Source organism: Dermacentor silvarum, chromosome 10, assembly GCF_013339745.2.
Source record: "Dermacentor silvarum isolate Dsil-2018 chromosome 10, BIME_Dsil_1.4, whole genome shotgun sequence".
NCBI lineage: Eukaryota > Metazoa > Arthropoda > Arachnida > Ixodida > Ixodidae > Dermacentor > Dermacentor silvarum.
Window position 1 is genome coordinate 595,273 of NC_051163.1, and position 26,759 is coordinate 622,031.

A 26,759-nucleotide genomic window follows, 5' to 3' on the forward strand; every position below is an offset into this window, starting at 1 on the left:
ATGCAACAATGTCCGCGTGCTTGCGTTGTAGTGCACGTTAAAGAACCCCAGGTGGTCAAAATTAATGCAGACCACTCCACCACGGCGTGCCTCATAATCAGACCTGGTTTTGGCACGTAAAACCTGAGAAAGAAGAAGTGCTACTGTGCGCACACTGGGGAGTGCCTATAATCTGTCCCCCAACATTAGTTATGCCGTACGAATCACCAGGCGCTGAAACAGACTGCAGCACGAAGAACAGACTTTGTATTCGCATATACTACATTATTTAAACGGTGCATTCGAGCAATCGTAAGAGGCTGTTGTTGACATCGTAGCTTTGAAAGCATAGAATATGTCTAGGACTATATGCCATTGCAGCTGCCGTTAAAACATTACAGCCAACGGAGCAGCTTATGATATAAACGTTTCCTACCTTTGTACAAGTCGTACGAAATTTTGGTTAAAGAATGTACTCAAATAACCTGAGCAACTGGCATCAGTAGCTCCTTTCTCTGCGTTTTTACATCTTGTCATTCGCGTGATCATAACGCGCTGTCGCTTGCTTAGGTGTGCTTTATTCCGAAGTCATCCGTTTCAGCCTTTCTTATTCGCTGTCGCGAATTGTTTCATTTGGTTTTACTTCGCGAATAGATGATACAGCTCCGGCCGGAGTAAGTTCAGAGGGGCAATGCCACGGTGCTGATCATTATGACAGAAAGACGCAGCAAGCGCGAATACCAAGGAAACCTCGAAAAAAAAAAAAAAAACACTCACGCAGCAAGAAAGTTTCTAAGCGGCTCACCCGGATTTTTTCTCCGCGGCAGAGGCCGTTGAACGTCTCCTGGAAACCTTCGGCGAAGGGCATTGCAAGGGTGGGCACCTTCGGGTTGACTTCAGCGTGAGGTTCTTCATTGCACCAAAGCATATACCCGCGAGAACAGAAGCAACACAAACGGCCTAAGTTCAAAAAACAACCAGACAAGTTATTGGAGCCATGCAACACTTATGTTAGCCTTTCCTTTCCGGGATTTACCGCGGTTCGTTTTTTTTTTCGTTCACATTGCCACTTAGTAAATCGCTGCTTCTTACATTGCTCCGCGCTCTATTGTAGTTAATCTGTTGGACACCAGAATTATTTTTCGTAGTTTCGTATTGCATGCAGGTGACATAAGTTAGTCAGGGCCCTTTTGTTGTACAGTTTTGATGGTTTTATAGCGGGCAACCAAAGTTTTTGAAGATTAGCCTCATTGTTTCTCGCTTTATAATACTGCTTCGAGGAAAACAAACATACTGCGCAAGATTCAAACAAGGACGATGTGAGGGACAAGGACTAGCGCTAACTTTTAACTAGCTTTATTCTTTGTCGTTCGTCATTATATAACCGTGTTTGCACATGCGCAAAAGCATGTAGTCACAGTAACACAACCGCCGATTATAGGAAGCCACGCAAAAAAACAAAACAAAAAACACTTCTCACTATCCATTAAAGATATGGATGTGTCACTAACGCAAGTTTTCCCTCTCAGAGGCACGTAGAAGGCTTCCATAAACATCCGGGCTGTTGTATCTCGGCTTTTACCCAAGATCTTGATTTTTCTGAAATTCGGAACGCACATGCAAGCTTGACAATGCGCAGGCAAAAGCGCATTTCCTGTATTGATAGTTGAAAGCTCATGTTCCCTTGCCAGTTCATTAACACAGCGTCCAGTTTGCCCTACATACGCAGTTCCACAAGGTAGCCGTATCTCGTATACCACGCCTACCACGCACTTCACGTACTCCCCCCCCCCCCCCCCCCCCCTCCGTCCCCTCCCCCGCCCAGAGCGTGTTGATATCCGTAACCTCCAGGTTCTTTCTTCTTTATATATACCGAAGAGATCCTGGGACAGAGTCCGGCCAGCTTGCGCGGGGTGGAAAAAACGATCGGCTCATTCTGCCTGCTTGCTACCTTTTTCAGGTGGGCTAACCTCCCTGTCTTTCTGTCTATTCCTCCTTCCTTCCTTGTGTGATACGCGATGCAGATATGGCAGCACTTCTGGACGCTTCCTACTTAGCTGCCCAGTGCATGCTCGGGACGTATCTGTTTTTGTTCCACGCAGAAGAACTTCTGCTATTGCCGGTACGACCGCGCAAGGGAAAACGGCATTATCCAATCGCCATACCTGCTCATTAAAGCTATATTGCATTGCATGTGGGCGTGATTTTCTGTGAGCAGAACCTAGGCAAAGCTTTGCCATGCCCCTCTTAACTAACTTGGGCTGCGCAGAGTCATATGGCAACAGTGCCTTACGTGCCCTGCGACTATATGCTCAACATACGGGTTCTCTTAAAACCAGGCATAAATCTAAAAACTGCATTGAGTCATCGGAAGGTAACTCATGGGTCAAAGACAAGCCCTTCCCACATTGCCGAAAAGCGTCCAGGATCGAATCAACTGACTTGTCTAGGGCCACATGGAACTTCTTCAAAACAAATAAAAATAATACAGAATATACGGCTGTCGTCTTTATTGTGTTCGAAACCGCATGTTATCTTTCTAAAGTACAGCATACGACCTATAGTGTTATTAGTGTAACCTTATTATGTGATAACTTCTATCACTGTACCTCCCTGCCCCTTCCTCTACGTAGCATCGAGACGTGAGGGCCTATAAATTTGAATAACAAATATTTCTACGCTTGATGCGCCGTATTCACTGCTGTGAATGTATGAATGAGTGGATGTGGGAATGACTGACACTATGAATAGAATGGATGTAGTACAAACGCCCTCTTTGAAGTAGGGCGGCACCGAACTTGTTGTTGTCATTCTATTGCGTATATTTTCTTTCTTTTTAAACCGGACTAAATGAAGAATACCATTTATGGTTGATAGCGTTTCCTTCCTGCGTTTGCACCTCCAGTGATCCTAGGCGGTGACGACCTGCTGCTTGAACAGTACCGTCCCTCCACAAGTGCGCACTGACGTCAGCAGTGATGCGCATTGCGCTTGCTTCGCCCGAGCCGGTGCATCGACCAGTGAAACTGCCAGTGATGCCACCACTGAAGACACGCTCGAAACCACAATCAGTGAATCGACGAGTATTGAGTATGTCAACTGATGTACACTGTTCAGTCAGTCAAACGCGGCACTTGGAGCGCATGTCTGCGGGTGCTTTTCCAGCAGTCGATGGGCTCTGGGTACAGCGAGCTCATGAATTATGGTATGCGATAAAATAGAGAGCATTTTGGGTGCAATGTGACTGTATTTGGCCCCACAGAAATTGCCCAGCGTTCATCGGTGGTTCAAAACCGCCGGCCGCCACGCGGCCCGGGTATCGCGCTTGAATCTCTGATCAATGTACATATTGTGACATGCTGATCAAGGAGACGTTTACGATTACTCCGATGAAGACGACGCTCTTAACTTCGCGAGCTAGGTAACACGAACAACAACCACCATCTTGTCAGCCGCTACAGTTATTGCAAATATTCTGTAAATGTATTTCTTACGTCTTTTTTCGCCGTAATGTATTTGGTGGATGGTTGCGGGCTCAAGAACAGGCAAGCGACACTCAGGCACAGCCACGTGACCCAGGAACCTTTTCCGGCATCGACAACACTGATAATGAAGATTGGCTTCAATTGTATAAGCCGGTGAGCGCAAGCAACCACTGCGACTAGACCATCATGCTAGCTAACTCATATTTCATCTCACAGGAATGGCACGTTTCTGGTTCGAGACCCACGAGGAGGAACTTAACTCGTGGGTCTTACCGTGGGTTGCGGCTCGAGGACCTACCTTTTACCCGTAAAGATGTCTTTAATTGTACGTACTCTAACAATGCAATATTGTAAAATTGTACATAATTATCATATCTAACAATTAAACAGCATATAAACACTCCATCTTCCCGACCTGTGGTGTATGTTTCGCTTCAGCAAATTACCACGATTCGTGAGTGCCATTATATATACTATACAAAACAGCAATGCTTCGCATTGCGTAGCGCTGGCTGCCATTTTTTTTACCGAGCACAATGTTATCGAGTTTCGCCGTTGCTTTGTCTGAAAAACGTCATGGAGGCCGGACCTTAGGTATGGACGAAGGTCGTTAACACAGTTATGAATGCAGGGTTCAGTCGTTCGCGACTTTCGGTGTACGCGTTTTAAGCTGGGTCCGTGCAGGCATTCTTTCGAAAATAGGCACTACCAAGCGCATATACATCTTTTACCTCTATGTAATGCAGGGGGGATGGATGGAAGAGGGGGGGGGGGGGGTGCGGTATGGAGGAGGTCAGAACACCTTCGGAAGAGCGTCGGCAATAACATTGAAAACTGAGGAGTTCCCACAGTATGGTACGTGTTAGCTGGCACCTTTACTAATAAAAAGTAAATTTCTTCCGCTTCTCTTAATGAGTAGGCCCGTTGCCTTATTCACAACCTCTGCGCTAGGACAGACTTTGGTGTTAGACATGGAGATCTGTCTGTTCTTCACTTCTTTTTTTTTTTGTTCTGTTTTGTTAATATGGAATGCAGGTAGAGAGACACATCAGCTACTCTATCCCGCTCTCTCTTCTACAGCTAAATATATATAATGAAAACTCTTCTATTCATATAAAGTTGCTACAGGGCGGATACATTAATTACAATATGGTGCGCAAATTTATTCCATTCAGTTGTTGACTGAAGGCCGTTCTGAAGACTAAACCGGAAAGCGAAGACAAATGCGGATCTGCATCAGTGAGAAGTGTTGCAAGGCTCCGCTTTCCGACAATAAAATGATGACGTAACAGTGCCACTTACCCGTGCTGTTGCGCTCTTCTTCCTGCTGCCGCTGCTGTTCCTCCAGCTAGACGAGACTGAATATATCAGACTCACGGCAGGATTTAAATAATTGCGCTATGCGCTGTTGTGTGCGTCAACGAAAGCGAATTATACCCTAAAATGTTTGCACGCGGCTTTCAAATCAGTTCATACCTACATGGCGCACATTTTTCTTGTGACTCTCGATGAATTTTCTACAAGAGTAGAGCATAAATTTCGTATACTTGTATGGAGAACGCAAGAACTATTCAGACTGCATACAGACCCCTTTAGTGGAGATACCTCGTGTCGTACTTCGTGCTCGAAAGTAAGTGTCTCTCTGGTGAGTGATCAAAATAAACTTTAGGTCGAAATCGCAGGTGTTGCCGCTTCCGTGACGACGACGTATGCTGTCTACTGAGTTGCAAAGAAGGAACCCGCCGGGATTAAGATACATCGACTAGCTTTTCAATTCGTGCATGACCACACGCAAACCTTTGTTTCTTATAGCGCGTTACCTGACCAGATGAAGTTCGTCTCACTGTTGGCTTGCTCACTTACGATCAGAGGCGAAAGCGATAAGAAAAAAATGCTAATCATGGCCGAGAAAATATGGCTAGTTGTTCACAGAATACAATGAGAGGTTCAGATTTTGCGTACGCAAACGGGGTTTGGTACCGAAAGGAATTTTCGCGTACGCAAAGCACCCCGACCGGCTTGCGTCCTTTTAGACTCCTTCGGTGCTATTTTGTATACCTGCGTGCGTTCTTTCTTAAGCCCGGTGCACTGTAAAATAATTTACACAATTAAAAGTGAAAAGGGTATAAATTATTTTACAGTGGGGTTGGCGTCCCTTAACTTTGCGTACGCAATATCGAATATGTAGCGACAATGGAAGAAGCACTAAAAATATCTAGGCCATAAAACAATTACTTAAAGTTGTAATTAATCGCGCACAAACAGCTTTTATTGCTTCGGTTTTACATGAAGTGTTTCTTTCTATTTATATTACATCCAGAATAAGGCGTGTTGCCTTGACTTCGAACTAGGGATCTATTTTTAGTTACGGAGGTCATGGACGGTTAGTTGCGTCAAGAGCGATCTAAATGAACGCAGCTAATGCTGGATGACACGCTAGCTATGACAGAGCTGTGAAACATATTTGCCAGAGCAGACTAACAATGTAAAGATACTTGAAACACATGCCACGAACACTTAGCTACAAATCCAAGCGGCTACACATAGTAAAAAACATGCCAAGCTACTTTTTTTAATCAACCACGCATGTCACGATCGTCTAAGATAATAAGCTTATTATTATTATTTTTTTTGCAAGATGCCTACGTCGTTCGCAGTCCTAAACGAATGCATACGCGCAATACGGCCGCAGGAGCGAACAAGTAAAGGTAACAATGCATCCAGGCATAAGGTTCATAGCACTGGCTATATAATGCGTGTTAAGGATCAGTTGCACAGTAACAGAATCCGTTGGAAGAAGATAAAATAAGAAACAATGCTAATTCTCTGGCCGCATGGTTATTACATCAGTACTCCAAGGATAAAAAAAGGTCACAGTTGTCGCCCTAAGGGCGAAGCAAGAATGCGATAGCAACACAGCAATGTAATACGAAGTAAGGTGAGCGGCTTTGGTAGCAACAACACGCAGACTGTTGTCGACGCCATCGGCGTTTTGCCCGCGTTAGCTCAAAATGCGTGCGGCGTTGGTGACTGTTGCTGGAGCCTCTGATATAAATAGGCACTTGGTGCGCAGCTAAACGTCGCCTCCCTTCCCTCCCCCTCCCCCACGGCCTCTCGCGCGTCTGAAGAAGGCGCGTTTGCTCTACATATATGGTGATTGTAAAGGAGAAAAGAGACGCCTACTTCTGCAGCCCTTAAGCGAGCATGGCGCAGAACGCGCGTTTGTTCTCCGCCGTGCGTTCACCTCCCCGTGAAAGACGCGCCCCTCGCACCCTTTCACTCGCACATACAGCGTTCGGCGCGCGGCGACGTTGGCGCTGAGCCGTGCTCCCTCAAGGGCTGCAGAAGATAGCGTCAACCTTTCCCTTTCCCTCAAGAACCACTTATCATCGGCGACGATTTCATCTCCAAATGACGTCATACGGAACCTCACGGCGACGGCGACGGCGACGGCGACTGCGACGGCGACGGCGACGCCGACGGCAGAAATCTGCTTTTGAGTGTCCATATAATTGCTATCGCAATAAAAAGCGTCCACAACCCTGCAGAAACGGTGTCGGAGGCTAGAAATGCGTTTCAAATCATCGATTTCTTTACCCATTCTACACTTTCTTATACATTTAATCTTGTAGCACATAGATTGCGCTAAGTAGAACATATTTTTAAGAATGTTCCACACACTAAATAAATGTTTGGGTGTAATTAATGTCGTTGAACATAGGCTCTTCGTCTATCTTCTTGCTACTGCTAATGTGTATCACTTTTAACATTGCTCCCATAATTTTCCCTAAGTGAAACATATTTGCAAAAATGTTGAATTAGTGAAAATAATGCGGAACGATATTGGGAGTGTCTTGCTGGGAGCAATTTCCTTCGCGAGAAACGAATGAACGCTTTAACTCCGACCGCAGAACAGTGTGATGTAAAACGGCTTTCTTTTAAAGAAAAAGTTTTTCTTGGTGAGTCAGCCTTTGTCTTCTGTATCGGGTATATGCTTCTAGCTTCTTTCATGGGCCTATCCCAGAGATAGTGCAGTCTAAAAATGTGCGGCGATCCCAATAGATCTGGTACCAGTAGTCCTGGTGGTAGAGGTGCGGAACGTTCTCGCATTTTTTTCTCTCGTGACAGCTAGTGCATTGAGACGCTGTCGTTGAGAAACTGCGGGCCTCTCAGAATGAATTGATACGGTTCATGCACCCCATCCTTAACCCAAACTAGCTAACGAAGACTTTGTCCTTTATCGACTTCAACGGGAGGTTGAATCGCATTCCAATTTTCTTTTTGTGTGTGCATGTTTATCTCTATATTTAACATTATTTTTTTGCCACAGGTTCCTTCACGAGATAATGGCGTTATGTTCCTTGCGAATGCGGGCACAGCCAGAGTCACGTATTGAATGGGGCCTACCTGCAGGAGACTGCTGTCGAGGTAACCGTGCACCATCTCTGGCGTGACGGACGGTTGCTTCTCGAGGCTCAGCCTCGTGAGTGCCTCTTCGAACCACTTGATGGCGGGCTCGAAGTCATACTGGTTGTACAGCAGCTGGCCGAAGTACAGACAGTCTCGCGCTGTGCATCGGGGGTAAAAAAAAAGGGTAAGGCAACGCTTTGGCAAACAGAACCTATGTGTACGGAGTATAAGCACGTTTATTGCGTCAACTTGCATTTATACTACGCACTCATCTTATTTGGTGCTTCGTACCGGCCCTTCTCCCTTCTAAAGTTAGTGTAAGAAAGCGCAATCTTGATACACTCGCTGGAGAAGTATAATCTGGTCACGTAAAAAAATAATAAAAGAGATGATGCGGTGTTTGAAGATAATCGGTCTGATAAAGCGATAAAATGTTAAGTGACGCATCCACTGGTTCCATTTCCTGTCGTTAATTCCCTTAGTTTTCATCTCTTGCGTATAATTATTCAACATAGCATAGCTAACCAGGCTTAGTCCTTGATAAGCTCTTTATATTTGCTAAGCATGTCCTCTCTCCGGTGAGAATGAAAAGAAATCTAAATGTGCTGTCAAGACCATGCAAAATTGGATGCGCACAAATGTTGCAAAGAATATGCTCCATAGTAGAACTCTGTTAGTTCTGAGACGTCTGCATTTAGAAGTTCTGTAACTCAACGAGCACATTTCTTAACTGAGAAATGCTTACCCTGTACTGAAGAGCAAAAATTCGGAGACGCTTAAGCTTCGACTTTAAGAGTAGAACGCAATAGCATTCAAAGATTCCCGACTGCTTCTTACGCTTCATGGCAACTGCAGCTCATGTAGCCGTAATGTTTACCGGGAAACGCTGGCGGCGAACGCTATGCACGAAGGCGGCCGTTCTGGCTCTTTTTTAATTTTTCCCCGCCGGCCCGCCAGCCGTTCGGCCCGCCGCTGCCGCGGATGCCGTGATACCGCGCTATGATTGGTAGAAAGCATGGGCGCGTGCCGCTTTGTGATTGGTAGAAACGCGGCAGGCGCCATGCTTGGATTGCTAGCAAGTTTCGCTCACGCTCAACGGCGTTGGCACGGTGCTCATTGCGGAACGGGGCGCTTAAAGCTATCGCTTTATAATGAGAATATATAATTTCATCCACCTCAACCGGAACCCAGCAACTGGTCAGCGAAACCAAAAGACTATCGTTTATGGCACGCGTACCTGTCAACTGCGCCTTCGCCTTGTGGCCCTTGATTACTCCCTTGGCCATGTCGGTGATGTTGAGACGGTACGTCTTCTGGATGACAGTGAGCGCCTCGCCGGCGTCCACCAGGTCGCTCGGACGCGGGAACGTGTCGTTCGACTCCACCATCAGCTTCTCGATCTCTGCCATTTTAGAGGGACGAAACTCGATGAGTTAAGCGCACAAACTCTGACACTTGTTGCAGCACGGCGAAGCGGACATGCTTTGGGAAGATTGCAGAGAAGGGCGAATAACACGTCGCACCAGTAACCCCTTGAGTCATTAGTTAAGCTCGACTGTCGATAATTGTGTCGAAGTTTTGTGATATTACTCTGAGGCACTCACACTCAATTCAAAAAAGTTAAGGTAATAGGAAGATGCTTCGTGCATATTCTACTGAGGTTTAATGATTAAGAAGAATTAAGTACCGTCCTATTGTACAGCCAGACATGCTGTGTTTCTTTATAGGAAGAATTCAATCACTGGTGTAAAACACCTGCACAGGTTGGCGCAATAATGAGTGCAGGTGTTGCAATTAAGAAAGGGGAAAGTATATACTTTCGCCATTTCTGACGGAACGCGGAACGCTGAACAACTCGTCATCCATAGTTGTGCCGTCAGCACAGTGGTCGTGTGTAGCACTAATTAAAGCATTGAAATATAGCGGACCCACATCACTACACAGAGGGTTGAATTTGCACGAATCCTAATATCCGTTGTTTTGTTCTGGCCACCACTAGAAAAATGTCAAAAAAAATTCGTGTACACGTGTGTCTACACCGCGACTCAATGGGGCTAATGTTGGGCACTTCAGTACCACAAGAATACAGACGTATAATTCGTTGTCCTTTATGCAGCTTGCTGTCAGCAGGCTCCTTATCGGTGGGTATGCGCGCACCGGGCTCTTGCCGGATACAATCTGCGTAACTCATACCAAAACACCAGTTTTTACGTGCCAGATGATTCCAGCACTTTCTGTGCTGGGACAAGTGGCCACGTGGTTCGGCGACCAACGCGCCCTGCTGGACACATAACTAAAGTCCCATATAAGAAAAGTACCGCCATCCTTGATCAACGCCGCTTCTCTCTCTCCTGTATCTCCGATTGGATGATGATAGCGCGCGCTTTGAATTTTTTATGTTTTTTTTTCCCCGCCTTACAGCTACGTTGAATGTACCTCTGCGCAGCCGCAGTCTCCGGCGGTGGCGGCGGCGCGCGCCCGGCCTGAAAGTTTCAACGTGGACTTTCTAGGGCCGCCACCGTCGACTTGCTTTCGCAAGCAAAAAATAAAGAAAAAGGAAGCGGTTTAGGAGAGGAGACGACGGAGGAAAGAGTAGATGGCGGTACTTTTCTTATATAGGGACTTTAGACATAACCGGCATCGAGCGCCACCTATTCTACCGGCTATATATGGTGTTCCTTCGCTTCCCGGAGCCATTGGGCATGAAAGTACCACAACAATGCAGACGGCTAATCCGCTGTCCTTCTTCATGCAGGTGACGAGGCGACAGGTACATTCGAGGGTAGTGACCGGACGCGTCGAACGTTTCACGAACAACCTATGTGCAGTAGAGACTATGTCAGACTACATTTGGCTTAGTTCTTCAAGGTATGTACTCTAGCACCTACCCTCGTCTGAGACCTCGGAACACCAGTGAAAATGCCCTGTTCCTGACTTGCTCCGACTCGTGGCGCACTGAGACCATACAGGGGAACAATCATAGATGTGCCATTTAGATGCCATCGGTATTACTGACATACAGGATGATCACGACGCCAACATGCATCCAGCGCTAATAAACTTCCGGAGCGCAGTGCACAAGAGCACAGGACGCTACATAGTACCGCTGATGATCAGGACATCAGTTCTCACGTCATACACGAACCGGATTGTATCTGAAGGTAGGCCAAAGCGTCAGCTTCAGCGGTTTGAGCATCAGCCAGAACTTCTACGGGAATACGATGCCGTCATCTGCGAGTATTTTAAGGAAGGCCATACGGAGAGAGTAGTGCCTTCTGGATGGCTCGGACAGACTGTTTAATACTTACCTCATCACGTGACGCCATGACTTCGTGACGCCATGGCTACCAATGTGCGCGTGGTCTTCGATGCCTCACCTCATGAATGCGGTGAACCGTATTTGAACGACATGCTCGATAAAGGCGTCAAGCTTTGTCCGGAACAACTGCAGCTGCTCTTGCAGTTTAGGTGCAACAAATTTGTTCTCACCGCTGACATCTGGAAGGCATTCCTCCTGATATACATCCGCTCGGAAGATAGAGACGCTCTTCGTTTTCTGTGGATCGACCGACTACCGACATGTGAGCATCCCGTACCGACAATCGTCGAGTGGCGCATGACGGGTTCCTTTCGGCGCATCTTCTAGCCCGTTATTGCTGTCAGCAACCCTGCAGTACCACCTCGAAAAATGGAAGACGAACACCCAGACATTGCAGCTCGCCTACAATGGTCATTCTATACGTGGACGACTTTGTCATCGGCGCGTCTTCCGAAGAGGAGGCTCTGAAGATTTACCGGGAAGCGAATGCCATTATTACCGACGCAGGGATGGAACTCAGAAAATGGTGCACAAACTCCCGCTTACTCTGCACTCAGTTCTGAATGACGGCCTTTTACTTGAGAATGTTAGTGCGAAGGGCTCCAAGTTCAAGGTACTTGGTCTGCTTTGGGACCACTCATCGGATGAGATCATCTTTACCACGCAAGCCGTCCTCTCGTGTCATTCAACTCAGTCATCAACGAAGCTGACCATTTTACAAGCCTTCGCCACGCTATTCAACCCATTGGGCTTCGTTGCTCCATTTCATGTGAGAGCTCGACACCTATTTCAACGGCTATGGCGGCAGCGCATCCAGTGGGACGAGCCTCTCCCACCGGACGTTGAGGATTTCTGGCAGAACTGGGTATCGGAACTGCCTGTGCTGTCTACCGTTGCATTCAACGTTGCATCTCACCGGCATCGCTAAACCAATGAGGCATGGCAATACATTTCTTCACTTACACCAGCCATCATGCATACGGAGTCGCAGTGTTTGTACGTCAACAACTAGCCGAAGAAGGTTTTATCGTCCGGCTCCTTATTAGCAAGTCTCGCCTCGCACCACTAAAGACGATTTCTCTACCGCGTTTAGAGCTGCTTGATTGTCCTTTGGCGGTGAGATTATGGCATTACATCTAGAAAATGCCTGGGGTTTCATCATGTTTCCTTCCTTCTGGACTGATTCAACGCTAGCGTTGCATTGGATCTGGCGACGCCAGCCACTTGTAGACCTTCGTAAGTAACCATATTCGCGAGATTCCGACTTTGACCCAAGGTTACACTTGGCGCCATTGCGTGAGCGCAGACAACCCGGCAGACCTTTTGACGCGCGTAGTATCAGCAGCGCTCCTAACACGAGAGACAAAGTGGTGGATCAGGCCTCTGTGGTTGTCCGAACCAGACAGTAACTGGCCTTTGAGCACTTGCGCTACGCTTACGGTGCAGGACCTGAACAGCGAACTTGCGCCCGTGTGCCCAGCCGCAGTGTCACCGCAAGCCGCACATAAACCGACACCACTGCTGGACCTCGAAAACTACAGCTCACTCTCCAGAGTTCTCCGAGTAACCGCCTGAATATTGAGGTTGTTTGCAACGCTTCCAGGAACCAGCCATCTTTCTCTGAACCGCTGACGTCAGGGGAAATAAAGCACGCGGAGCAGTTCTGGTTCAAGTTGGTTCCAAAAATGGCCTTCCCAGCCGAGGTCACCACACTTCAGGCTGGCCAGCCGTTTCATTAGGTTCCAGCGTTCTGACCCTACGACTGGATATAGGCCAGGACGGGTTGCTAAGAGTTGGAGGACGTTACAGGAACTGGATGGGCTAGAGGATTGAAACACCCAATCATATTACCAAGTGACCACTTGTATACGCGGCTCTTGGTATCTGCCGAATTAATCCGTCTTCTACATGCCGGATATTTTTTGCTTAACGCCTAATTGCATAATTAGTCTTAAGTATTTATTCAACTTCTCAATCATAATAATTAGATGAAAAGTTTCAATGAGAAAATTGTAGAGCACATGAAGGCTCCTGATACAGTTTTTGTTGCTCAATACGAGCTGCATAAAAGTGTTTTTCCGAGCGGGAAAGAAGCCCGTGAATACACGCAAAATTGCCGCGCGACTGACCGATCGAGGTACTTTGCGTGTATTCGAGGGCTTCTTCACGCCGGAAAAACACTTCTTGTGTTTATTCGTTTTATCCTTATATCGTACTGCCAGCCTGAATACCAGGCCAGAGCAGGAGTGGGCAGTACAAATACTGGTGCAAAGAGTAGTACAAAGGTACAAAAATAGGGGGTATACAATACAAAATATGTATAAAAAAAATAAAAGTATGGGAAAATTGAGAAAAAAGATGTATCTCAATAATTAGGTAGGATATCGCAAGTAGAAGTAACCGAAATTGTAAAAGCAGAAGCAGAAACAATAGCATGGTAGAAAGCACCACGGCACGTATAAAAACAACGGCAAGTAGAAAACACTTCATCACAAAGGAGCGCTAAAAGCACAAAGAACAAAAGTACAAGCACAAAGAGCGTATCACGGGAAGTACATGTGCATGTCTGCATTATTTATGTTTATCTACACTATCGATTATATAGCAGATACTCTGGGAAACAGTTTAGTTCATAGCTTCGCTAGTGAGTGCACGAATGAAGATGTGGTTTTTGCGAGCGTGAAAGAAACCCACGAAAACACGCAAAATTGCCGCGCGACTGGCCGCTCGAGGCCCGTAGCGTGTATTCGCGGGCTTCTTTGACGCTCGGAAAAACTTTTAGCACGTATTGAGAAACAGAAAGCTGTATCGGGAGTTTTCATGTTGATGTACAATTTACTCATTGACACTTTATATATAATTTTAATATTTGAGAAGTTGATAAATTAATTAAGACTAATTATGTAATTAGACCGAATGCAAAAATTATCTATCGCCAAGCGATGGCAAACAGCATTACCTTGCTTCTGCCCAGCTACGAGGCATTTGCATATTTTTAAAACTTGGTGCATGATAGTTGGGTGAACCTATATAGTTTTGCTTCCTCAGTTTCCAATTTTGTCACAATAAGTGTGACTCGTCGCCCACTACCGTAAAAGGTTTCATGTAAAGCTAGTATAGTCACCCCTGTAAAGAAATACAATAAACTGAATACTCACCCATCCAGTCGGGCTCCTGAAGTGGTGCACTATCTTGTTCCAGTCAACCGACAGCCGCTTAATGATGTTGTACGCCTCGATGGGGCTGGCCCTGCGCGGTGCCGTACTCATGCTCAGCTGAAGAGTGCGTCAGCTGCCGGTCTTGGTACGCCTTGGTCTCGTAGTAGTCGTTCAGAAAGCTGGAGTCGATAGAGACTAATATTACGCTGATATCTATAGATTCAAGAAACCCGCTTTTATGAAAATTTCAATTTACAGGGGCCCTGAATCAACCCTCGGGCTTGGTGAAATAACATAGTCTGGGGGTATCCTCCGCTGCGGTGAACACCTCAGCCAAGTTGTGCAGTCGTACGCGGTGCGAGGAGCTCGCAAACACAGCGCGAAGTCACCTTTCTCTCAAACGCTCATTTCAACAAAAGCCGTGATCCTGACTCCTTTCTGTGTGCTTTATTTCGTAATAAAGCACATTCCAATACGCGGCTGCTATTTGTCGCTGCGGTAGGCCACACCGCGGCCACCGCGGGGTGCCGCCACGAGTCCACTGGATAAGCGCACTGCGGCTCGCTAAGGACAACCGCGTTTGGGTTACGTTTAGCGCGTCGTCGGCACCAAAATCGGAAGTCGTGGCGTCTACGTTAACATCCGAAATTAAATTTGAACTGCTGGACACGGTGACATTTCGAAGGCGGGGCGTTGCGGCCACGGCGCTCCTCGCCGTAGCCTTCGCAGTGAAGGGTATTCAAAGAGGAACGGGTTCAAAACACAGGCCGTGTTTGATTGCCAATAACTCCGCTTCTGCTGAACGCACTGAAGTACTTTTTGCGGCAAAGTATTTCTGAAATGGCCTATTTTAACTTCAAGTGTCGGTCTCCATTTTGATAAAAGTGGTTCAGGGCCCCTTTAACGTCAGCCCTGCTTAACAAATTGTGGATGGGAAACAGGGGTTGAAGAAATTGATCAGGGGAAGGGCACTGTGTCAATATGCCTCGAAATTATGGTAAAAGCATTACCACGGCAGTTTCAGACGGGCCGTTCTCCGTTTACGAAACTGCCCGTTGCAAGGTCTCAGCATCAGCAAACAGTTGAGCTGCAGGAGGAGAATGCTTTATGAAGAGAAAGGGAGGAGGTCGACCCAGAGAGCGTGTCTCTGGCCTACCACTCTTTTTATCAGCGCCGCCGGGTATGTCACCTGAGATCCCTCTGACATCGCCCGACTCTAGCGGAGAACGCGTAAGACTCCGCCGCCGCTCCCGTTTTAGAGCTCAGCTCTTAGACACCCATTGATGCGTTTAGCGTCGGCGTTGTCCCTCGGTGTAACCGAGAGAACGAGCCCAGCGAAGAATAAAAGAGAGAACGCGCGGCGCAGCGGGCGATGAAAAACGGCTATAGCCAAGACAGCGCGAGGAGGAAAACAGAGGAGGAGGGTATGGAGAATGCGGGAGAAGGTGTACTGCCGCGCAAGATGGGCGACGACCGCTACGAGATGGCGCCAGGGTAGCGCGCCGTCGTCTGTTCCCCGATGGCATGCGGGGAGCGCGTCCAGCGATACCATATATGGAAACAAAGCGCTGAATGAGTGGAGGTCTGTCTGCGGCGGCTACTGTCAATTGCGCCCACGAGTTATCCAGGCGCGGCATGTCGCGACCTCCCGATTAGCGAGGCAGCGCGCGACACTTCGCTCCGTTTGCAAAGTTCCGCGTGAGACAGACTGCCGCGCCAGCCAATATATCCCGAAATGAAAACACGCATACAGCTGCGCTCAAATTTCGCATTGGGAGTGTTGTAATCGTCGATGAATATTTTCCTGTACAAATATCGGCACACTCTCGCAACCCATTCGCTTTCTTTCATATTCCTTAGTCGTTCTTCTGAAACTTCCGGAATAGCTGCGTCACCTATTGACGAAGTTGGGGGATAGACGTGACGGCATATGGCCTCTGAGATCAGGACATCTCGGAGGCTATGGTCGACAGTTTGTACTGCTTGTACTGATTTCACCGCGTAGAAATAAAACGCGCTCCCACCTTTCATTGCGCTGCCTCTCGCACTTTTCGAACGCAAACGCAAAGAATGACGAATACATGGAATCACTTAGCTGCACTCTGTATGCGAAATTTAAAGCGTGCTCGTAAAGCGTCCAGCACGTAAACTACGCTATCAAGGTATACTAAAACTCGCTTTCTGCAAGTTAGTCTGCGGAACGTTAGCGCCATTTCTCTTAAACCCGCTATTACGCTAACGTTAAACTAAAGCTGTCTTGTCCGTCCCGTGAAGTGCCCCTGTAGTTGTATAAGTAAAGCTAGTTGACCGCGCACCGGACGCGCATCTTTCAGGTCAAGTGAAAAATAGTATAAACACCCTCGTAGCGCCAGAGCACAGAAGACAGTAGCGCCACAGCAAACAGCCTAGCGCTATATTCGAAATACGCTGAGCTGAGATTTGCGATGGCGCTTAGGAAACGCCCTTACCGTCATAAGGGTCGTTCCGAAGCTTGAGCTATGGACGAACATGGGTTCTGGAGGAGCACAAGAGATTCCAAGTCGCGCTGTGGACAAGGCAGCAGTCAGTATGTAACGGTCAGACAAGCGTGTCTTGGCGTCTGGAAGGTAGTTTCATTTTCTTCGCAGCCCTGAAGCGACTGACGTCGGCGACATTGCTGCTGTAAGTGAAACAATCACAGTGTCTTCTGGCCAGTGCAGGGTTCCTATGAGATACACTGAATTCTTACTGGATCTAAATTTACCCCTACAAAGAGCAGGCGCGGATCCAGGGGGGATGTCCGGATGTCCTGACCTCCCCCCCCCCCTCCTCCTCAGATTTCTGCATCACCCCTCGCTGACAGGGTGATGGCCCTGTCGCAAAAATGTGGCTACCAGCATTCTTCAAAAGTATATTCACAAGTACCTATGGTAGCAGCCATGCAGAAGTAAAGCTAGCTCGCTCAAAGCTTAATCTGTTTTCTGTAGGGGTGTGGTGTCGCGAATTTGCCGTAGTTATTTTTCTCATGAATACCTTGGACCTCCTGGCGCCGGCCGTGCCGTCCCGTCGGCGGCGGCGAGCGAACGAGGGGACGTCCCTTTTGTCAAGCAGACCCATGTCCGCGCAAGCGCCTTCGTGCCTGATTAACTTAGATCCCCCTCGAGGTGTCATCGGTTTCCTCTTACCGTTAACTGGCCTACCATTAGGTTACCTACCGTTACAGGGGTGTGGCGTAGCACGCTCACGCCTGAGAAAGAAAGCTAACAAGCGGAGAGGCGTCGACAACAGCAATATGAATGCAGACAACGTGAACACAGACAGCGAAAGCGGGACAGTGAAAAAGCGGAGAACTTGTGCGTCGCAGGTACCATGAGTCCGAGGAAGAACGTCACCGTCTGCCGTCCCTCACGCCGGAGAAATGTCAGATGAGAAATGATGATGAGGATGATGATGTAATGACATCTTTTCTGAAACGGGGCGGTGACAAATGGTCACCTACCTAGCCTGCTTGATTTAATCAGCTATGCTCTACAGGTTTTACATCGAAGCTGTATATGCCTAGGCAAAACGTCTGTCCGTGCCCAGGAGGGCGTTCCACAGGAACCAGTGCGCACGCGCGAAAAAAAAAAAAAACGAGTCGGAAAGGAGTTAGGAGCAAGAGGAGAGGGACTGTTTGGGACTTCACCTCGGAGTAACACGTGTGGGGACGTACAGAGTGGTCCGCTGTTAAAGGGTACACCCGAGTGCGTGGCGTCTGCTCGGCGCCACCACCGGCTGGCGGCTGCAACGATTGTCGCGCAGGCGCAGTGAGCTCTGTGGGCGGGGCTCTTTCGGCGTCTGCTACCGTCGGTTGTCGCGTTCGGATCGTCGCGAAGCAAGCAGCTCGCGTAATTCATATTTAATAGCAGCCACTTTCCTTTCAGCTGGAAGAAAGCGACTGGATAGATTTGTACTCAGATAAATGCCCTAAATGTCAGCAGCATTGACACTGCCGCCTTTTGCTCGCCTTCTCGTTCATAATGATTTGCCCGCTTAAAATTTTACTGTGCGCGTCGATTCCAGTAATTCAACGATAGCTCGAGTGCTAGCTCTTTATGAAGTAATATGTTCTTTAAAGGCGTCTGTCGATTCTTTGTTCAGCCTACGCACTGCAGCGTCTCGAATATGCATTAGTACAAATGAGATGGGCACTACACACGGAGCAATATTCTTTAATATAGCTGTACCACAAGGAGACGTCCCTAAAACAAAATTATTATGTCGGTCGAGTTGAACGGCCAAAATATTATTTTACCTCGCCTAATTTTCTTTCAGCTTTGCAACGTCTCGCTGCCAGTGTGTGACCGTACAGTCCCCGGCCAAATTAAAAAGGCGTGATCGGCTTGTTTCTCTACTATCTGACGCGTGGTTGCGCACGGTTGCAGACGACGAAAGAGCACCGCCCATAGCCCTCACGGCGCCTGCGCGAAGCTCGTTGCAGCCGTCGGCCAGCGGAGCTCCGAACAGCCGTCATGCGCTGGTGTTCCCTTCAACAGTGGGGCGCTCTGAATACATCCTCGCAGCGACGGCGTGGAGAGCACACGCGCTAAGTGTCAGTGAGCAAGAGTTTTGAAAGGGAAAGTCTGATTCTCGCAGCGTGGGGTGACGTAGCGCAGCCTGCGGGGAATGCGCACGCGCCATGTGTGAGGGAGCAAGGGGAGAAGGAATGTCTGGCCGGCAATAAGTGGATAGCAAAATGATGATGTCGTCAGCTAGCGACTTCCGGTTCGCGAGTCAGCGCTTCTGTTGCTTCGTTCTACCTTGTCAGCAGTTTCTACAGTGAGATTTCCCGCTGTTCGCAAAGAAAACACGCTTCAGCAACGTGATTATGGTTGGCTGCTCGGAATTAGAGTGCGCGAACTCTTCCGTGAAAGGAAAAAAAAGTGTTTGTTTTCCATGGAATGAAGCGCACAAGCGTAAATGGGCAGTTGCCGTCAAACGAGCGACCGTGAACGGCAAGCTGTGGGTACCGAACGTAGGAGCCAGAATATGTGACGATCATTTCGCCACAGGCAAGTGTGTTGGCGAATAACTTCGTCTACTAACGTTCTAGTACAAATACCCCCTTTTTAACAATCAGTTAAATACACACAGGTGCACCCAGCAAGGATCCTCAGCACATTGATTATGTGCCGTCTTTATTCCGGTACAACGAAAAGGCAACTGAGGCTGCACGAACGAGAGAGGAGAGGTAACGTCAAAATAATTCGTGCACTTTTCAGATACTTAGTCAGTGCTTTCTCTCTGCAGTTATACACGACATGCGTCTCTTGAAAAAAAAAAAAAAAGTTGTCGCAGTTTCACCTGAAAGGCGAAGCATCAGTTGCGATAGCAAATTGGTAGAGAGCTATACGGAGTAATGATATTAGCTTTATCAGCTGTATAAACTTGGACATGCAGCAGCACCGGCAACACGCGGAACTGTTGTCGACGCCGTCGGCGTTTTGCCCGCGTTCGCTCAAAATGCGTGCGGCGTTGGTGACTGTTGCCGGAGCCTTGATATAAATAGGCACTTGGTGCCGCAGCTAAACGTCGCCTCCCTTCCCTCCCCCTCCCCCCCCTCCCCCACGGCCTCTCGCGCATCGGAAGAAGGCGCGTTTGCTCTACATATATGGTGATTGTAAAGGAGGAAAGAGACGCCTGCTTCTGCAGCCCTTAAGGGAGCACGGCGCAGAACGCGCGTTTGTTCTCCGCCGTGCGTTCACTCCCCGTGAAAGCGCGCGCCCCTCGCGCCCTTTCACTCGCACATACAGCGTTCGGCGCGCGGCGACGATTTCATCTCCATTGACGTCATACGGAACCTCACGGCGACGGCGACGGCGACGGCAGAAATCTGCTTTTGAGTGTCCATATAATTGCTATCGCAATAAAAAAACGGGAGACTCCGAAGGCACAGTAGCCGACGACATGGCGCGCGCTGGGCACCGCTGCAGACAAAACAGCGGACGAAGCGATCGACTGTACCGTTTGTTATGGGAAGCGTTACCGGTGGCGTCTCAGCATTGACAGCCAAAAGAACGCGCAATGGTGAGTGACGACGACCGATCGGTGGTCGTAGAGATAAGTGCGAAACTGTCGAGGGACCAGAAGACAACTGAACGTTAATCGTCAGTAAACAACTAATGATTTGACTAAGCTTTCGTGAGCTTGCGGGTTCGCATGTGTGCGACGAAGAATTTCGTAACGCCGGGTTTGCGCTGAGTAAGCACAGCGCTATGCACACAGATCACTCGCACCCGTGTGAATTTCGGTAGGTGCCGAACGATCTAAATGAATCAAGTTAAAGAGGCTATGTGCGGTATAAGAAACGGCAGAAGCGCTTACACGCAAGCAACGTGGCACGCTAGAGACCTGGCCCGTAGGCACAAGAAACTCTTACGATAGAATTGTTTGTAAGAGCAAAATCCAGCCAATCCTGTTGCTGGAAATATTATTTGCGAAGGCTGTCAGCCAATGGAAAAGAGTGGTTGCGATCGAAAAGCTTTGCTAGGTCAGCACCAGTAGCGAAAAGGCGGGGCTCAGAAGCCTAGCCAAAGGCGCGATGATGGAAACAAAGTTTTTGATAAAGCGTCCGAAACACGAGCTTCCGAGTTCGTTTCCAAGGTTAAACGAAAACCTGCCCTCATCAAAATACTGAGACTTGTTAGCTTGGTTTGTGCTACCATCTAATAGGGAACACGTCTATTCGAGAATTAACCAGCCGAGCTAGCGTAAAAAAAAACACAGAGCAGCCTTCGCCCCGAACAACCCGCAGTGTCCATATCATAGATCACAGATCACTATCGATTGGGAGGGGGGGGGGATAAAGTATCCAGAGGCACAGATAACATTACACAGAAGGCAATCAGTTGCATGGAGACTACTACAGACAGAGATGTACCCCAACCCAGTACTATATAGTCACTACTATTCAGAACTACACAGTGACAGATGTAAACACTGCATAACAAGGGCAGATCTCAAACACATACTGTGGGCCTGCCCTGCAGTCATCACGACAGACAAAGCCAGAAAAATACCTACAACGAATACCATCCTGGACAATCAATAAAGTTATTCTCTCTCTCTTTAATTAATGTTCGGCTTCAAGAAAGTAAGTACGAAGCCTCGAAAAGCATTCGACGAAAACAGCCAAATAAGGCACGAATACGCCTAACTAAACGAGCGCTCACACTAAGGTACGCTAGCAATCTTTCACCTGTGCATGTATCCCAGCTTGGTTTCCATGCTGTGCAAGAAGTCACCGAGCTTCTCGACGAGCCTGCGCTCCAGGGACATCAGGTCTTTCATGTGCGCCACCGACGAGAAGACGTTGCCTGCGCTGGCCGCATCGGGGTTGAGCAGGGAGGCGAGCCAGAGCGTCGCACAAGTCGCGAGCAGTAGCCGAGCGCATCGCTGATGCCGAAGGACTGGTCAGCTACGAAGCACCGACCAGGAGGAAATGCCTAGGTGAGAAAAAAGCGGTAATTCTGCAACAACAAGGAGTATTTTTAGCTTCTCGAGACCGAATTGCCGAGCGACGAGTACCTTTATATTGTCCGTTGTTATTGCAAAGCGATCCCTTAGGAATCTCAAAAGCAAAACCCCATTGTTTGAAGAAATGCTAGAAGTGAGTGCACAAAGAGAATCTCGATGAATATGGATAAAGTGAACGTCTCGAAAGCTGACTCTTGTAAAATTTATGCGTATCCCAAGCGCTATATGGGAATCAGATGAAGCGAAGCTTGTTTTGTTGCTGGCGAGGAACGCTGGTCTTGTCGATGATGAAATGAAGGCGGTGGAGTGATGGCGTGACCACGACGGCATGTTTTTCTTGGAGCTCGCATCTGCGATTACGTCCACTTCATTAACTGCCACCTCGAGCTGCCAGGGCTCGCTATATCCGGTACCGGCCCTGTGTGCCAGACAACATGCTAGCACACGCAAAGGGAAGGAAGAGAGAAAGAAAGCTCCGACAAAAGCTTGTCCACAAAAGATGACTCCTGACGATGTAAAGAAGAATAGACATTGTTATCGGTTACAAAAATGTGGAAATAAAAAAGCACGATGATGTAAAACCAGGTGTCAAGACAGCTTACCTGCTGTATGAGAAACACAGTAAACATACAACTGGTATAAAAAAAATCAGGCAGTGCAGTATTGCGACTAGAATTTGTCACACTTCTTGAGAGACGTTAAACTGACCCCGCGTTCACAGCTCCAAAAATGGGACTGCAAGCACAGACAACACAAATGCCATCAAAGCCTGCAGCCAAATACAAAATCAAAGGAAGAGGCCATCACTGTAAACATCTAGGCCAAAATGCAACACACGAAGCAATATACCGTAGTTAAGAAAAAAGGCATTGAAGCCATCTGTAGAGAGCATGCTTCATGCTCTCTATAGTGCCCGGTGCCCGTCATGGTGCCCCCCCCCCCTCCCGGTTGGCGTATGCTCGGGCGTTGGCGTCGGCAAGCTGGTTCCCTGTCACAGTCTCATGGCCTAGTGCCCACGTAATGAAGCACCTCGAGAAGGTGATTTTTCGTCTTGAGTATGCGGATGGCCACAGTGGATATGCGTCCACTGCTGTACCTTCTGCACGCTTCTTGCGAGTCCGTAAGTATTTCTGTCGTTGCCTCTTCGCACTGATGGGTGATGGCAAGTGCGATTGCCGCTTCCTTAGTCTCGAGGATGTTGTTGCGTTTGATCGAAGCGCAATTGATTTCCCTAAGCTGGTTATCAACCTCGCTGACTACCACCCCGGAGTGTTCTTTCTATGTGGTCGCATCGACGTATAACACCTCTTTCCCCCCATGAAATATCTTCGTGTGCTTCCGATCTTGCCTTTCTTCTGACCTTGTGTATTTAGGATGCATGTTTTTCGGTATCGGGCGACCAGACGACAGAACTTCAGGTATACCAATCATCTGTCCTCTATGGCGTGATGTATGCCTTGCCAGTCTGAACGTGCCGCAAATGGGATGTCGCAATTGGAACGGGACCATCGTATTGCCCTCCGAGTCATGCTTGGCTTACCTCGTGAGGCGCAATCTGTTCCACTACTCACAGAAGCGCACCAGTTGCCCCTGAGCTTACAAGCAGACCATAGAGCGCTACACCATATTGAGCGTTTGCACCGAGCATCAGACGGCCAAGCACTGATTAATCGGCTGATTCAGCGCCCTTCTCTCGGATGGGGAAAATGGCGACATTGTTTCTGGACATTACTCGCAGTTCCGGAGACACTACTTCATTCACAACTCCGAAGAAGCGCCACAAATGTTCCTTCCCCATTTATCTGTCAATTCCCGAAATGCACAAAAAGTATAGTCAGCCTGTTTCGGCGCTACTTCAATTGGCCCAGTCCCACCTATTTGAAAAATTTGGAGTTATATTAAAGTATTCACGGACGCATCTGTACACAGCGACGCCCAAGGCACTTCTGCAGCTTTCTTGCCCTTCGACGGGCATCAGACGGTCATTTAAAATACTACACCCATCGCGCTATCTTCCACCATGACTTCAAACCAACTCGGCGCGAATATCTGCCTTGATATTATTGGTATTCGCGAGTAAGCACGCGCTGCCCACATTTAAGCTAATGTAAAGTACAAATAAGCTGGCGTATACATTGAGGCCTTAGCGCTCGCAAAAACACCCTGAATAACCTGCCGCGTACTATAGCGCATGCGAAATTTGGGATACGATTAATACTGCTGTCACACGACCAAAAAAATTCGACCCGGATCGGGCTTGATCGCGATCAAAAGTGCGCCGTGCGACACCTTATAACACAGTTTTGACGAAACAGCACGAGACGAATAAGACATTGGCAAGCTAGCACATGTAGCACACCTACCGCTTGCAACAGCTAAAGTTCGAGAAATGCGACAGGCAGAAAGTACTCACCCGGCCACACATTCACAGTGCGCCCCGGCAATGTCGCCACGGCTTTCGTGAACCATGCGGTAACCACGTAGATGCCCGACTTCATGGATGGCGTGCACGTAGCTCGTATGATGCCAAGTGCAGGGTCTGCGGTATTTACGTTAAGTTTTAAGTTCTTAACATACCCTTCTTCTTTCAAAGCCCATCCGCGGTGTGCCTGACGAACGGACGAAGTGTTGGCGTGCAGATAACGCCACGCATTGTCGCTCGTTATCCGGCACTCCGAGAAGTCGGTTGTCCATCCCGTTTGCAAAAACGGCAAGGGAATGGAGTCCTCTTCAATCATAATTAACGAATGTCACGTGCGACCACCAAAGAACGTCGACAAAACTGACAGAAGCTGCGCTAACACAATGTCGCTACCCGATGCCGCCGTACGGAAGAAAGGCTGGAGCCCGGATGTTTTCCAACCAAGCGGCGAGGCGCAAGCTTCCTGTTTTTCGCGCTAGGTGGCGCTATGACTTCTGCAAATGGTCAATTTCAGCACATTCTATGGCTGTAGAAAATTTGTATTTCTACATGTTAGCTATCGCGATCTCCAGTTACCCCTGTCTTGCGCTCGCTGATTCCAACTTGCGCCTGCAAATTTCGTAACTTCATCACTCCACCTAGTCTTCTGCGCTTCCCTTCTCTTGGTACCCATTCTGTAATTCTAGTGGTCCACCGGTTATCCATCCTACGCATCGCATGGCCTGCCTAGCTGCATTTTTTTTTCTCTTAATGCCATTAGAATGTCGGCTATCTCCGTTTGCTCCCTGATCCCCACCGCCCTCTTCCGGTCTCCTAACGTTAAGCCTGAAATTTTCCTTCCAATGCTCTTTGCGCGGTCCTCAACTTGCTCTCAGACTTCTTTGTTGGTGATTGGAATTCGCAGGGATAGGCCTTCGTCCTGCAGTGGACATAAAAAATAGGCTGATGATGATGATGTTAACTATCGCCGTTGAACCAAGCAGGAGCCTGGCGTCAATAACTGGTGACTAAATGAAAAACGTATGTCACAGTTTCGCCCGAAAGGCGAAGCAATTGCGATAGCAGAGAGAGAGAGAAAGGTAAAGGAACGACAGGGAGGTTAACCAGAGTTATCTCCGGTTGGCTACCCTGTTACCGGGGGAGGGGTAAAAGGATGCGAAAGGAGAGAGAAAAAGTAAGTAAAATAGAATTAAAAGAAGTCGCAAAAAAAAAAAAGAAATCCACATGCACCAAAACATAACTGTTTCTGTGGGCACTGTCACGCAGTCTGATAGCGTGACATTGCAAATTAGTAGACAGCGATACGGACTAAGGATAGTGGTTTTATCAGCTGTATAAACTTGGACATGCAGCAGCACCAGCAACGCGCAGAACTGTTGTCGACGCCGTCGGCGGTTTTGCCCGCGTTCGCACCGACGCGCGCGGCGTCGGAGGTTTTCGACGAGAGAAGGGGGCGCTCGTCGAGCAGCGTCGGAAATCTTACCCACCTTCTCACCTCACCTCGCAACGTTTCTATATAAATACGCATTTGGTGCCGCAGCTAAACGTCGCCTCCCCTCCCCCCCTCCCGTCCTGCCACGGCCTTTCGCGCGATAGAAGAAGTCGCGTTTGCTCTCTATATATGGTGGTTGTAAAGGCGGAAAGAGATTCTTAATTCTGAAGCCCTTTAGGGAGCACGGCGCAGAACGCGCGTTTGCTCTCTGACGTGCGTTCGCTCCCCGTGAAAGCGCGCGTCCCTCGCACCCTTTCACTCGCACATACAGCGTCCGGAGAGCGGCGACGATTCATCGCCGTTGACGTCATACGGAACCTCACGGCGACGGCGACGCCGATGGCAGAAATCCGCTTTGGAGCGTCCATATTGTTACGGAAGGATAGGAGGAAAGAAGAAGAAGATCGAGAGACACTGGCTGCTGCGTGTTGTTGCTGGCCAGCCATCTTGACCACGCTAACCCTACTTGTGTATATATTGTAAATACATCCAGTCTATACTCCCAACATCCCCGTAACATATTGGTGGAGGTGCGGGGTATAGGCTGGATGTAATTACATATATACAAGTTCACGTTGCCCTGACGCTACCCCTCTTTCAGTTCCTCTCGTTCAAGCCATCGTTCGCCAGGAACTTGAAAGCATTGGTTTACGTTCTGTCTGTGCTGTCGCTAACCCCAGAGCCAATGAACGCCCTTCCACTCTGTTTGATTCACCGCGGCGCTTTCTCCGCGTTATCGCAACCCGACTGAGTGGAGAACTGCGGACGACCAGCCGATATATTTCACCTGTCCCGTATTGGTCATGTCGCCGATACTGTCGCAACTCGTGGCCCTCAGCACCTTGCACGCCCACCAACCTGAACCGTTTTGATAGAAATTCCCGCCGTGTTTCGCCCTCCGCCGAGTCTAACAGTGCCGACAACTCTGCCGGGAACACGTGGTACGGTCGCTCACCATCGCCTCGCGGACACCACTCTCGTTCCCAAACACGTCGCCCAT

General features: G+C 48.4%; 1 protein-coding gene across 1 annotated transcript in view; it reads right to left on the minus strand.

Annotated features, from left to right (window-relative positions):
• Positions 1–26,759, minus strand: part of LOC119466560 (prolyl 4-hydroxylase subunit alpha-2-like) — a 76,578-nt gene extending 49,819 nt beyond the window's left edge. The window contains exons 1-8 of the mRNA XM_049657408.1: positions 26,715–26,759; positions 21,568–21,764; positions 14,442–14,530; positions 14,352–14,384; positions 9,112–9,276; positions 7,872–8,032; positions 4,767–4,812; positions 785–888 (exon numbers count right to left, since the gene is read on the minus strand). Of these exons, the coding sequence (XP_049513365.1) occupies positions 785–888; positions 4,767–4,812; positions 7,872–8,032; positions 9,112–9,276; positions 14,352–14,384; positions 14,442–14,530; positions 21,568–21,764; positions 26,715–26,759 (840 nt within the window). The remainder of the gene's footprint in view (positions 1–784; positions 889–4,766; positions 4,813–7,871; positions 8,033–9,111; positions 9,277–14,351; positions 14,385–14,441; positions 14,531–21,567; positions 21,765–26,714) is intronic.